The sequence below is a fragment of the Ostrinia furnacalis genome, unplaced genomic scaffold, assembly GCF_004193835.3.
Source record: "Ostrinia furnacalis isolate ACB-3 unplaced genomic scaffold, ASM419383v2 OfSCF2912, whole genome shotgun sequence".
Taxonomy (NCBI): domain Eukaryota; kingdom Metazoa; phylum Arthropoda; class Insecta; order Lepidoptera; family Crambidae; genus Ostrinia; species Ostrinia furnacalis.
The window spans coordinates 232,503-247,333 of record NW_021133151.1 but is presented as its reverse complement, the minus strand read 5'-3'; the positions used below and the strand labels follow the sequence as shown (position 1 = coordinate 247,333).

Here is a 14,831-nt window from a genome sequence, read left to right as displayed (position 1 = left end):
TCACTACATATATCATCACGTATTTAAGTGATTACACATCAAATAAACGTGCCACTCTGCAAGGAATATTAGTTTTCGACGTGAATCAACATACCTAATTCATAGTTAAATATTGACTAATTATCTCATTATTACGTGGTCTAGTAAAAACTTACTAACTACGACGCATATGAGACATCACAATGAGACATACTTCGTAGCAGATAATGTGGGACAAGCAAATAAAATACTATGTAAAGTAAAAGCATTAANATTTTGACTTTGACTTTGACTTTGACAAATGGAGGATTTGGCCTACACTCCTTAAGTGGCACGGAATGAGGAAGCTCGTATTTACATTATTATAATTTTTTCCTTTACTTTGTCGCCTTTTACATCTACGGGAAGATTAATCATTTACCGGCAATACCGGAATAGTAAAACTCATTAAAAACTCATTAAAACTCATTTATTTCTGTAAATAGGCTTAAAAAAAGCACTTTTACACGTCCCAGTATTAACCCTACCACTGCTATAAATAAAACTATTCCCGGTTTTTAAACTCTACCGGTACATATCTAGCAGTTTCACGGTAGTTTGTCGATATTCATTCAATACTGAATAAAGTACTGAATAGTTTATAGGCATTATCCAACAATAGGTATAGCAAGCTAAAGCGTTGTATTGTCCCCAGGGTACACTAGCTGAAAACATTTAAGAAAAATATCGCATTGGTAGTTAGTATTTCAAGATTTCTAGAGACTGACCTTCTGCAGAGGGTTTGGGCAGCGCAGCCATGATCCTCTCGACCTGGTTGACGGTGGAGGTCCCCGGGAACAACGGCTTGCCCGTCAGCATCTCGCCGAGGATGCATCCCAGCGACCACATGTCTATGCCCTTGGTGTAGCTGGAGATAAAGAAGACACCTGGTGAGTCTTCTGGGATTTCTGTTTTGGTCAACTTCTAGAAGATATTTTACGCAAGAAAGAGGAAAAACACTAGACGACCCGCTAAAGTGAAATACTTTTATTTAGAGGCAGTACCTCCACTAATGGGACTGATATCTTGTGATGTGTATCTCCCTCCAGCCCGCTCGCGTGAAGGGTCTACAGGCATTAGTAGCGCGACAGCAGCGCGTTTTTGTAATGTGAAGGGAGGCATCAGCTGTCACATAGTATGAAATTTTCGGCAGCGCGTCGGTCGCGCGTTTGTCGCGCTGCTAAATCGCCTAAATGTGGTCGCGTCATTATGTTTTGTGAATGGTTATGGGAGACAGTTGTTCGCCTAATGATATCTCACCATCTTTTCCTGGTGGTGCTCAACTCAGTGCACTCATCCAACAGTAGATCTACTACTTTGTTAATATAGACTTACTTCTTGCTAGCGATGTGTATCTCAGGCGCGCGGTACCAGCGAGTTTCCACGTAGTCCGTGAGGCAAGGGTCCGCGCCTTCCTCTCCGCCAGAATACATGCTGGATAGGTACTGACCGGGCGAGACCAAAGCCTTCAGCCTACAACTATAGTCTTCAGTCTACCAGCGTCCGACAGTAGCTCTACTTCCAGACTTACTTCTTGCTAGCGATGAGTCTATGAGGCAAGGATCATGCTAGACACTGGATCATGCTAGAGCTGCTAGACCAGTCTCCAGCCTACCAGCGTCAGACAGTAGCTCTACTTCCAGACTTACTTCTTGCTAGCGATGAGTCTATGAGGCAAGGATCATGCTAGACACTGGATCATGCTAAAGCTGTTAGACCAGTCTCCAACCTACCAGCATCAGGCAGTAGCTCCACTAAAGGACTTAGTTCTTGCTTGCTATGAACCTATGAGGCAAGGATCATGCTAGACACTGGATCATGCTAGAGCTGTTAGACCAGTCTCCAGCCTACCAGCGTCAGGCAGTAGCTCCACTAAAGGACTTACTTCTTGCCAGCGATGAGTCTATGAGGCAAGGATCATGCTAGACACTGGATCATGCTAGAGCTGCTACACCAGTCTCCAGCCTACCAGCGTTAGGCAGTAGCTCCACTAAAGGACTTACTTCTTGCTAGCTATGAACCTATGAAGCAAGGATCATGCTAGACACTGGATCATGCTAGAGCTGTTAGACCAAAGCCTAATTCACCCTACCAGCGTCAGTCAGTAGCTCCACTACCAGACTTACTTCTTTCTAGCGATGAGCATCGCCATAGTCCATGAGGAAAGCATCACTAACAGAGATCAATTCCCTGCTAGCAATAATTAGTATCTTCGTAAACCGTGAGGCTAGGGTCTTCCTTAACTTCAGAGCTGCCTTAGAACTAAAGCCTTCACCTTCAGGCAGTAGCTCCACTACCAGACTTACTTCTTGCTAGCGATGAGTATCTCGGGCGCGCGGTACCAGCGAGTTGCGACGTAGTCCGTTAGGCAAGGATCCGCTCCTTCTTCCCCACCGGAATACATGCTGGATACTGATCGGGCGAGACCAAAGCCTTCAGCCTACAACTAAAGTCTTCAGCCTACCAGCGTCAGACAGTAGCTCTACTTCCAGGCTTACTTCTTGCTAGCGATGAGTCTATGAGGCAAGGATCATGCTAGACACTGGATCATGCTAGAGCTGCTAGACCAGTCTCCAGCTTACCAGCGTCAGGCAGTAGCTCCAGTAAAGGACTTACTTCTTGCTAGCTATGAACCTATGAAGCAAGGATCATGCTAGACACTGAATCATGCTAGAGCTGCTAGACCAAAGCCTAATTCAGCCTACCAGCGTCAGTCAGTAGCTCCACTACCAGACTTACTTCTTGCTAGCGATAAGTATCGCCATAGTCCGTGAGGAAAGCATCACTAACAGAGATCAATTCCCTGCTAGCAATAATTAGTATCTTCGTAAACCGTGAGGCTAGGGTCTTCCTTAACTTCAGAGCTGCCTTAGAGCTCTTACACACGAGCAGCACATTGACGACAGCAAAAGCGACAGCAGTCGTCGTCACTTGTCGGCAGCTAGCCGTCGACGTGCCCGCAGCAAGCTGCCGACACGTCGACGTCTGCCGTCGACAGCTTGCTGCGACGACCGACGACGACGACGTCTTTGTACAGGAGCCAGTTGAAAATGGATTTCATTGAAGAAACACTGTTGTTACTGTCGTCGACGAAAGAGAAGGAACCGGTCATTGTGGTTTTCAGAAATGTTATTGAATAGAGAACGAGACTACACACACCGAAACCAATGCTCTATTTTTTAATGTTTTATTATGGTAGTCTAAATTCGAGTTCCATATTATTTCATTGTTTTTGACAGCACTAATTTTTTAGCAATTCCGATTCAATTTGTTCGAAACTCATTAGGTGTGCGTGTAAGCTCCTGGACTACTGACAGTTGACCTTCAAAATGGCGGAGGCGGCTAGCTGTAGCCACCTGCCGGCGGCAGCCGCGAACGCGTCGACAGCACGGCGGCGGCATGTCGACAGCTAGCCGTCGCCTTCTGACGTCAACTGCAGTTACATGCGTCGACAGCAAATTGTTGTTCGTGTGTAAGAACCCTTAGAACTAAAGCCTTCACCTTCAGGCAGTAGCTCCACTACTAGACTTACTTCTTGCTAGCGATGAGTATCTCGGGCGCGCGGTACCAGCGAGTTTCCACGTAGTCCGTGAGGCAAGGGTCCGCGCCTTCCTCTCCACCGGAATACGTGCTCAACACTGATCGGGCGAGACCAAAGCCTTCAGCCTACAACTAAAGTCTTCAGTCTAACAGCGTCAGGCAGTAGCTCCACTAAAGGATTTACTTCTTGCTAGCTATGAACCTATGAAGCAAGGATCATGCTAGACACTGGATCATGCTAGAGCTGTTAGACCAAAGCCTAATTCAGCCTACCAGCGTCAGTCAGTAGCTCCACTACCAGACTTACTTCTTGCTAGCGATGAGCATCGCCATAGTCCATGAGGAAAGCATCACTAACAGAGATAAATTCCCTGCTAGCAATAATTAGTATCTTCGTAAACCGTGAGGCTAGGGGTCTTCCTTAACTTCAGAGCTGCCTTAGAACTAAAGCCACTACTAGACAGTAGCTCCACTACTAGACTTACTTCTTGCTAGCGATGAGTATCTCGGGCGCGCGGTACCAGCGAGTTTCCACGTAGTCCGTGAGGCAAGGGTCCGCGCCTTCCTCTCCGCCAGAATACATGCTGGATAGGTACTGACCGGGCGAGACCAAAGCCTTCAGCCTACAACTAAAGTCTTCAGTCTACCAGCGTCAGACAGTAGCTCTACTTCCAGACTTACTTCTTGCTAGCGATGAGTCTATGAGGCAAGGATCATGCTAGACACTGGATCATGCTAGAGCTGCTAGACCAGTCTCCAGCCTACCAGCGTCAGGCAGTAGCTCCACTAAAGGACTTACTTCTTGCTAGCTATGAACCTATGAAGCAAGGATCATGCTAGACACTGATTATGCTATTGCTGCTAGACCAAAGCCTTCAGCCTACCAGCGTCAGTCAGTAGCTCCACTACCAGACTTACTTCTTGCTAGCGATGAGCATCGCCATAGTCCGTGAGGAAAGCATCACTAACAGAGATCAATTCCCTGCTAGCAATAATTAGTATCTTCGTAAACCGTGAGGCTAGGGTCTTCTTTAACTTCAGAGCTGCCTTAGAACTAAAGCCTTCACCTTCAGGCAGTAGCTCCACTACTAGACTTACTTCTTGCTAGCGATGAGTATCTCGGGCGCGCGGTACCAGCGAGTTGCCACGTAGTCCGTTAGGCAAGGGTCCGCTCCTTCTTCCCCGCCGGAATACATGCTGGATACTGATCGGGCGAGACCGAAGTCTGCAAGCTTCACTCTGAAGAAAAGATTGAAATAAAACAGATTGAAAGGTGGCCGTGGCTGCGCAGTGAAATAAATGGCCGTTGTATGGCCTGGACAGCCTCGAATCAGCCTTGAGACCGAACAGCTTCTTCTTGAGGCAGTTTGAGGCTGCGTAAGTGCATATGAGGCTTGAGGCAGAGGGTCGAAGCACGTTGCGGATCGAAGTGAGGAGCCAGAAATCGATAAAATCCGGCTTGGACCGCGAAAACAGAATATTTCCGCGGTGAGTCGGCTGCCGAGGCAGAGGAAATGGGGCAGCTGCCTCAATCTGCGGCACGGTGCGTCCTGAGACAATTTCATTGCCGCGAGCCGACAAGCCATATTATTTTGTCAGTCGGAACGAGGCAGTCGCTCGGCCCAAGGCTGCCTCTAGAACAGTTAGCTCTACCCCTTGGAAGTCTAAGTACCTGCATGCGCTGTCGATGAGCACGTTGGAAGGCTTCTGGTCGCGATGGATGACGTTCCCCGAATGGATGTACTTCGTCGCCTTCAGCATTTGGTACATGATGTACCGCTTGTGCACGTCCTTTGGGGCATAGGAATACCTACATTAGTTTGAATATTTCTCCTAACTACCTTAGCGGAATCTATTATATCAACTACCATCTTTAATATAATTTGGCCAGCTGGCTTTCTGTTTTATTAAGTATTACTTATTTGAACTCATAAAGCGACGCAGAATAGCAATGTGAGCTTTAAAAATTACCTTTAGAATATTCCCGCGCTTGATCACGTTGTGTAGATCCGTCTCCATGTATTCGAAGCCGAGGTAGATGTCCCTGTTGTTGACAGCCCTAGAGCAAATAAACCGTTATTAAGAGTAGGCGCACACCGTTGATTTTTCGTCGGCCGATAGTTTAGTCGGGCTGTTGATCAGTATGGGCATGTATGGGAGTGCGCACACTACGACGATTCGATTTGGCCGATTCTTCATACAATTTGAAATCGGGCACAACTATCGGCCAACTAAAAATCAACGGTGTGCACGTACTCTAAGGGTGGATTCGACCAAACAAGAGTAAATATTAATCTCTGAATATAAATCGTCAGTTATTTGCCATTCTGAAACTGTCAACGTGCCAGTTATACAAGGAGTTATTCTTGGATAATAAGTTTGGTCGAACCGGGCCGGTAAAAACTGTTATTTTGCTTGCCCCACTCAGCATAAAATGTTATGTCATGAATGACCTAGTAATGAAGAAGGTCAGGACCATAGCTGGGCACCGTTAATCAAATTGTTAACTTCGTTAATCGTTAATCCGTTACAAAAAAAATTAACTTCGTTAAAAGTTAAAACGTTACATTTCGGAAGATTTAACGCAAGTTAACGTTAATCGTTAATCCGTTAACATGTGATATTAAGACGAATAAAATACCAATAAATTCGAAAGCTTGTATCCTCTGTAGAATTTATTCCTCTTTTATGTTTGCGCTACAAACTTCTTAATTAAGAAAATAAAAATCTAAAAAAAAACATATGATGTACATTACTATAAAAACTACCAACGAAAATTGTTTTGAACGAGATCTAGTAAGTAGTTTTTTTTTATTACCTCGTAAATCGTAAACCGCTTACCTATTACCGCGTAATCTTTCATACAAATAACTTAAATTTAAAAAAATATATATTAATCAATGGTACGGAACCCTTTGTGCGTGAGTCCGACACGTACCTACTTGGCCGGGTTTTTTTTTCGTTTTAGTACAACTGCATTTCAGAATAAAAGCTTGTTTTTAAAAAAGTGTTTTAAATTATAATTTTATTATACAAGACAAATCCAACAAACCCAAACTTGATAAATTTCCTCCGTTTCGTTTAGGAATTCCTATGGCCACCTCCTGACTCCATCATCAGGACCCTGGACATCATCTAGTACTAAAGTGCTCAAAAAGATAAATCCAACGAACCCAAATTCGATGCGATTCCGCCGTTTCATTTAGGAGTTTCTATGGCCGCCTCCTGACTCCATCATCAGACCAGTTCAATGGTACCATAACTGTAGGCGATGTAGGTCGATGGGTGAAAGTAGGTGATAAGATGAAATGAAAAGTCTAGGTAGGAATATTGAAAATGCGGCGCGTCCGGGTGTGCGCACAAGTACGTTCGCAGATCACGAGAGTTCGACGACGAGACGACTGGCGGCTCTCGGCCGCGTGTGCGGCGCGGTGAGCCGCTAGAAGCTTCTGACCATAAAAGGATAGAGGCCTCCGGCCAATCAGCGGGCCGCATTGCTAACGGCTAGCTTGGAATGTTCTAGGCGCGCGATAATAATATTACCTACGCGCGCACCCAAATATTATTTATTTCTTTTGTAATTGATTAATAAAACATTGATACACAATAGTTGAAATTTAATTGTTCAAACAATTGTTCTATGATATTTCCTAATCTCTCAACATCTACATTGTGTTATATAATCTATGTTATACTAATCTCGAGGACGAAGCACGAGTATAATTAATGATTAAACGAACTTACCTGTACGTGAAGTTCAATCATAATTATACGAAGTGCTTCGTCCGAAGAGATTAGTATGTATCACCCTCCCACCCATGATCTATTTCTTTGGTAGAAATAATCCCTAAAGACTACGGAAATATCATACACCTACTCATCTAGCTCTAAACTAAATGACGCCAGTGGAGTGAGCCCGCCATAGGAAATATCGGCGGTAGAGGAGAGAAAAACATTTTCAGGCTTACCCTCAAAATGTTTTATTTTTTATTTTTTTCTTTAAACAACAGTGCAAAAGTGGAGTGACTATGCGAAACTACATTGTGTTATATAATCTATGTTATACTAATCTCTTCGGACGAAGCACTTCGTATAATTATGATTGAACTTCACGTACAGGTAAGTTCGTTTAATCATTAATTATATTGCTGTCGCGACTGTGCGACGGGCGGCCGCAATGAGTGTGCGAGCGCGACAGAAATATAATTAGACTTCGAGGGCGCCCGGAGACTGTTCGTGGAGCCCGAGGTCGCCGACCCCAGCGGGATCGAGGTGAGACACTCGGATAATGTCCGGTCGCCGAGCAGATAGGATTGCGTCCAATGACCCCAAGCTACCTATCCCTATCGCCCGCCCGGGCGGCCACAGTGAGTGTGCGAGCGAGACAGCAATATAATTACGCTATATTGCTGTCTAGCTCGGACACTCACTGCGGCCGCCCGTCGCACAGCCGCGACAGCAATATAATTACACGCGAGCGATAAGGATGGGTAGCTTGGGGTCATTGGACGAAATTCTATGTGCTCGGCGACCGGACTTTAGCAGACGCCAGGAGACTGTTCGTGGAGCCCGAGGTTACTGCCCCAGCGGGATTGAGGTGGAAGACACTTAAATAGCATACTAAAAGTCTAGCGCTTAGCTCAGTCAGTGCCTGGGTTATGGGAGCGGTAGGGGAGGGTGTTTTTGAGATGTCAAACGTTATCAAGACTTCAGATAATATGCTTCTTTTTTGGGATGGACTGTCCCAGATATGCTTCAGATTTGTATGCATTGTCACGTCATAATGTGTCAATATCACCCCTCCCGTGTCGCTTACATACCTCGGGCACTTAGTTAAGCGCTACAATAGTCAATTACTACCATCTTAACTACTGCGGCTCCATCCGGGATCNATGAAATACTCAACACCACAATTTAGATTCGAATCAATTGAAATCGAAAGCAAGCAGATAAAATAATAAATAAATAAGTTTATTTTTTGTCGACTGTACGCCTATGCCAACTTTTCGGCTCTTGCTTTGGCGGCGTCGGCGTCTTTGTGTCAACAAAAGGCGTGCGGCTTGTCGGCATTTGTCGGCGCGTGCGCTTTGATTTAATTCAGTTTTTGACTAGCTTTCTTGTGTGAAGGTGCGTTTTGTAGTGCTCTTGAAGTGAACTATGACGCACAGGTGCACAAATGCAAATAAATTTACTAAGACGCGCCTTAAAAATCATGGCCTTTGCTGGTTGATTTTTCGATGGTATCGTGAATCCATTTTACTGTGATCAACATAAGATAATAAGGATAGACAACGATATGAGAGTAGGCCTGCAACATTGAAGTGATAGCTCGCCCAATCAGTTGATCAGCTAATCGGCTATCAGCTGTGACGACTGCTGTGAGGCCTGTGAGTTGTTATGACGTGAGTGTAAACAACAAAAAAGTGTGCAGTGGTAGTGATCGTTATGTGTGTTGTGTCTCGTGTTCCTGTGCAGAATGAATACACTACAGCTTTGTTGTGTGAGTAAAAAATACAGCATGTTCTATTATGTAAGACGCAATGAATTTTTATTTTTGCCAGAAAATGTAACTTTGTAAAATCATTATAAAACACATACCTACTGAAAATTTGGTGAACTTGTTCAGTGTACCGTATAGATGCCCCCATTAAACGGAATGTAGCTAGTTTAGAAGGATCCTGTATAGCCTACATTCAGGCACCATCAGTTACATATTCATACAAATGAAAGGCAAATCTAATAAGATAGTAAATTAGTTTCATAAGTAGCCATTTTAATTAATAATATAATATTTAAATCTAGCTAAGTTGTACCTACTCTAGGTGGCCATCGTCAACAATAACATTGCATTGTAATCGTACTTACATAAGTATACCTTACAGCTTAATCGGTTGAGAACTGAGGTGGAATTGTGTAAAGCAATCGTAATCATTTGACAGTTCATAACGTACGATAAAGTCAGTTATACAAAGCGTTTGACAGAATAATCGTACGTTATGAACTGTCAAATTATAACGATTGCTTTACACAATTCCACCTCTGGTCTTAAATTCAGTTGTAAATAAATAAAAAAATGCATTTTAATATATCGTTGCGTTAGTGATCTGATTACAAAAACTGTTGCTTTGGGTTCTGGAAGTTCTGGAAGCCCGAACGTACTTGTCAGAACGCGTTTTTCAGCGTGCCTGCTGTATCTTTTTTATAAATAGTAGGTACTGGATTAACGATTAACGGACTTAGGATACTTTAACGGAAGTTAACGAGTCCGTTAACAATTTTTAAAGTTAACTTAAAAGTTAATCCGTTAATAGAAATGTTAACTTCGTTAATTAACGATTAACGGATTAACGAGTTAATGCCCAGCTATGGTCAGGACCTAGTGTTTCAGTGTGCCAAGAAAGCCAAGATTATCAAATTAATCATAATATGAATCAGTTGTTCACGTCATACAAGGGTGGAGTTTTCAACGGAGGGAAGTCGATATTATAACATTTCAAACTCCTTTATTCCGATTGAATTCATTGCAGGTTCCAAGCTGTTACTCCTTCACTGTTTGGGTTTCATTGGAGTCCAAAGAGAGGTGGGAATTAGTCCCGAAAAGGTGGGGTAACAATAAATAAAGACAAGGTTTAGGAAAACTTTGAAAACCATAAAAAAATATACCATTATTTGATAAACTAATCAAAAATCCTATCCTACTAATAATAAAAATGCGAAAGCTTTTATGATGTCTGGATGTTTGTTACTCTTTCACGCAAAAACTACTGAACGGATTTTGATGAAACATTACAAAAAAAAGTACTATTGTTTATAACCCAGATTAACATCTGTGGCAAACTGAATTTCACGCGGGTGAAGCCGCCGGCAACAGCTAGTAAACTAATAACCCAAAATAAATAGCCCTATTAGCTAAAACGATAGAATATTCAATACGCTCGACAAGACTGCTAATGGATCCGACCCTCATCCGGCCCGCACCCTCATACCCGTATTGTACAAACAACGGCACACAAGGTGACACAAGGTAAACCCTGTGGCTTCTTATGTAATCGTAATAGGTGTTATTTTGGAACAAACTATTACTAGACTGATGTGCTATCGACAGTAATGTACCAAGATACGGGTTTGTATAGGGGATCGAAAATTGTATAGGGGAAACAAAATTAGAAATAAGATTTGTAAGGAAAATAGTTTTGATACATCTACTACAGGTATACCTACTTAAGTAGTTCATAACTGAGTAGATGTTCCTGAAGAAAGTAGAGCGACACGAGATGGGTGACATTTGACGTACCAGAGCTGTTGTAGTAAATTACGCGCGAGCGATAAGGATGGGTAGCTTGGGGTCATTGGACGAAATTCTACCTGCTCGGCGACCGGACTTAGGTACACCTAGATCATGGTAGCCAGATCACCTAGTCTGGAGCTCATCTGGAATAACGCAGGAATTTTAATAATCTTACGCATATTTGTACATTTTTCTACTAAACTTCACCAGGGTGAAAATAATGCTCAGGGTAAATCGACTCTTAAAGTCTAAAATCGGATTGTGTATGACCTCAGAATTTGTAACACGATATAAGTTACCCCCACTTCTAACAATATTCAAACATAAAAGCCCATCGAATGCGAAATAAAAAGACAATAAAGATTGTAGGTAATGAAAAAGATAAAGAAAGAAGCTATAAATATTTCCTTAGTGCTTTCGGATAGCGCCGTAAAGTTGTTTTTAAGCCTTCGTAATGAGATGCTTATTTTTTCATTTTTCCCAGAGGTGAACCGACGTGGACCGACGACCTCATAAAGGTAGCACGAAGGCGCTGGATGCAGGCCGCTACCTACCGGTGATTATTATGTAAATCATTGGGGGAGGCCTATGTTCAACAGTAGACGTATGGCTGAAATGTAGGTACATATAAACGATTTGATTCCATTTGCCCTTCTTGTCTTGGTGAGCCCCACTTAAGTAACCTACTCTCCGCTAGGTATGTAATGCAATAATAGATTTCCCCGAAAAAAAAAAGTATGAGGGACTCCATGACGAACAATCAACCCCATGATTTTGATGGCTACAATCGATTCTTTTCCCTTTTGAAGCTACCGATAGCAAAATTATGATTTCGTGAAAATGTTTTATAGCAAGATGGGTAAGTAGGAAAACTTATTTACGAAATAAATAAGACATTGATGTAGAAAAGTAGGTAACCTACTTATTGGAAAATTGCAATACCAACTTTTCACATTACATAATGAAATAAGTCCTTGTGGTTATGGTAATTGGATCAAGGGTACGGGGCGTTCTTGGAAAAGATAATAATATTTAACCTACTTTTGACGAAAAAAAAAACGTTATTTCAGTAGCATAATATACAGCAGTGTTTTTCAACCTGTGCCTAACCGAAGCCTCTATAGGGGGGTCGCGAGAGGTCGTAAAAACTACCTTAGTAAAAAAACAGTAAAGTTTTAAAGCTAGATTTATCCGAAATCTAATTATGCAAATGCATAAATATTGTACCTATAGATTGAAGAATTCGATCCCTACAACATTTTCGTAAGAGGCATGAAAAAAAGCGAACGGTCGGGGGGTCGCAAAAAATGTTTTCATGCTAGGGGGGTCGCGTCATGAAAAAGGTTGAAAAACACTGATATACAGTGTCCCAAAAATAATGGATACTTAACTTTGAAACTATAGATAATATGCCTCATAATTATGGTCTCTTCAATATAAAATTTAAACCATGTAGCCCTGTATATATAGGTATTTATAGAAAAGGGACAAAGTCATGTACTAATTTAGCCAAGTCAAGTTGTGATGCAACTGCGCCCTCTGACCATTCAATTTGACGGGAGTCGTTAAAAGTCTCTCCCAATTTGGAAGTCTTGAGTTCGGTTCTTGGTGAGATTTTGGTGTTTTGTCAAGTTGTTGTTGTTGAGGGAGAAGGTACTTTAAAGAAAATCCTTTTGCTGTTCCAATAAATAGATAAAAATGTTGCTTTGGACTACTCCGCCAACTACGCTACGGCGAAATTGCTTTTTACATAAAAAAAACACTCGCTCATTTTCACAAAGCCTATGACTAGTGAGAATTGCCTCGAGGTACGTTCGCACGGTGGAAAGCTCTTTTTATTGCCACTTTATTGTAAGTTGCGAATCCAATCGAAAATTAAGGGTAGATAGGTAATTTAACCATTCCTCGGCCAGCTTGAGCAGTCTTTTGCATGTGAATACAAAAAATCTGTTCGTATATTTCTGTATCCCAGCCAATACCGAAACAGGTGCGCCGATTTTTGACGGATTTTTATTGATTGAAGTTGAAGGAGCTTATAAACAATCCAATCTACGCGGGCGTGGCAGTGGTATGCTCAATTTTTTACCTCAAGCTGTGACTGTGAGCCGTTTTTCTTTCATTCTTTAGGTATTATGCACTTGCACACGATCGCGAAACTTGCCAAAATGTATTATTAAACGGTGAGTAAGACCTATTACGGGGCGTTACGTTTACGTTACGTGGACTCATCAGAAACCAACCAAAAACATAGAGACAAGTTCCATTTCAGCAGCATTTTCTCAAACTCTACATGGAAAATGTAGGTACCTAATTTATGAATCTGTGAATGAATCCCTATTTTCCTTGATAACGATATCACGCCGGAACGGCTGGACCGATTACTCTTATACTTTTTTGTTGTGTTTATTATTGTCAGGAGAAGTTTCTTACGTAAGAAAAATAGCGCGGAAAATTGAAGAAATTGAGTAAACTTAACGGCCATATTAACTTTTCTTAAGACAGTAGGACAACGTCTGTCGCGACAGCTAGTCTTTTTAATTAAAGTAATTGGTTGTCTTTAAGCCAAAGAACTGCAGTAGTTTACACAAACTATAGAGGAAACCACATGACTCAGTTCAGACGCCAAAACAAGCGCAAAGGGCAACGACTCCCGCCTTCATAGTTGCCAAGTGTTGAACTACCTAACCCCTGATTAACCGAAACTAGGTTAGGCTACGAAGTTTTAACTATACTTACTTAGGTCTAGGGCTTAGTCTGTGCCTGAGGTATGGAAGCGGCACGGGAGGGGTGATATTGACATATTATCGCCGTAAGGTAGCATCCCTATCGGTTTTCTACAGGCTACACTTCGGTGAATGTGCGAAAGAATTACACGAATTAATTCCACCAGCCCCCTTCCATCATCGGGGAAACAGACGCAGGTTAGCGTACCATCCCTATATTGTTGACATTCCACCAGCTCGCACTAAGCGTTTCGATGACTCTTTTATAATGCGAACAGCTAGGGACTGGAATTCGTTGCCTGCTGCTGTCTTTCCCGAAAACTATACCTAATCCGGGCCTCTTCAAGGCGAGAGTGAATAAGCACTTACAGGGCAGATATGTACCATCCTAGACTGCATCCCACTTAACATCAGGTGCGATTGTGGTCAAATACCTGCCTTGTTATGCATAAAAAAAAAAAAGTCTGTGAGGTATGGAAGCGGCACGGGAGGGGTGATATTGACATTATGACGTGATAGAGCAAATCTGAAGCTGACTTTTGACGTCTCAACAACCGTGTCGCTCCCATACTTACCTCAGGCATTGACTGAGTTAAGACCGCTAGACCTGTAGCTCTACTTACCGGTGTATACTATGTAGCTTCACGATATTCGGATGGTTCCGAAAAGATTGAAGAAAGATGATCTCTCTAAAAGTCCTCTGCGCGTCCGTCTGGTTCCTAAACGCGTCGAAAATCTTCTTTATAGCCACCACATCCTTAGTCTTCTTGTCCACAGCCTTCCACACAATACCATAGGCACCTTTGCCCAACCTCTTTTTAATTTCAAACCTCTTTAAAATATGCTCATCTATCTCCGACATATTTTTCTCCGGACTCTTTTTCGGAACCTGCTTGGTTTGCGCGCCTTCTTTTTTCCGCTCATCCTTCTTGAGATTTTGGGACTGATTCATCACTACTTACAAGTATTAGACCACGAGATTCACTAAAACAAAATTCATAAATTGGTTCATACTCAATCCGCGATGTCTGAGCGGAGGTCACACAAAATGGAAATTTTAATCCATATCGCAAGCTAATTTGAATATCAGGCTGCGTGATGCGAGACATTTTAAAATATTGATTAAACAGACTGACAATAGATCGATAACTTTCGATGACTTCCTCAAAATATTGTCACACGAAAACTCTATAAAACATGTTTTTAAACTTATAATTTGAGATACTTACATACAATACAGCAACTATCACTCACATAATCCA

At 42.4% G+C, this 14,831-nt stretch overlaps 1 protein-coding gene across 1 annotated transcript; it reads right to left on the bottom strand.

Moving 5' to 3' along the window:
- Window positions 1-333: 333 nt before the first annotated feature.
- LOC114356776 (mitogen-activated protein kinase 15-like) lies at window positions 334-14,749 on the bottom strand. The gene is made up of 6 exons (XM_028310131.1): window positions 14,193-14,749; window positions 5,530-5,617; window positions 5,231-5,349; window positions 4,657-4,797; window positions 747-886; window positions 334-377 (listed from the first exon to the last, which is right to left on the bottom strand). The coding sequence occupies exons 1-6, from the start codon at window positions 14,519-14,521 to the stop codon at window positions 334-336; spliced, it is 861 nt and encodes a 286-aa protein (XP_028165932.1). The 5' UTR covers window positions 14,522-14,749.
- Between the last annotated feature and the right edge of the window lie 82 nt (window positions 14,750-14,831).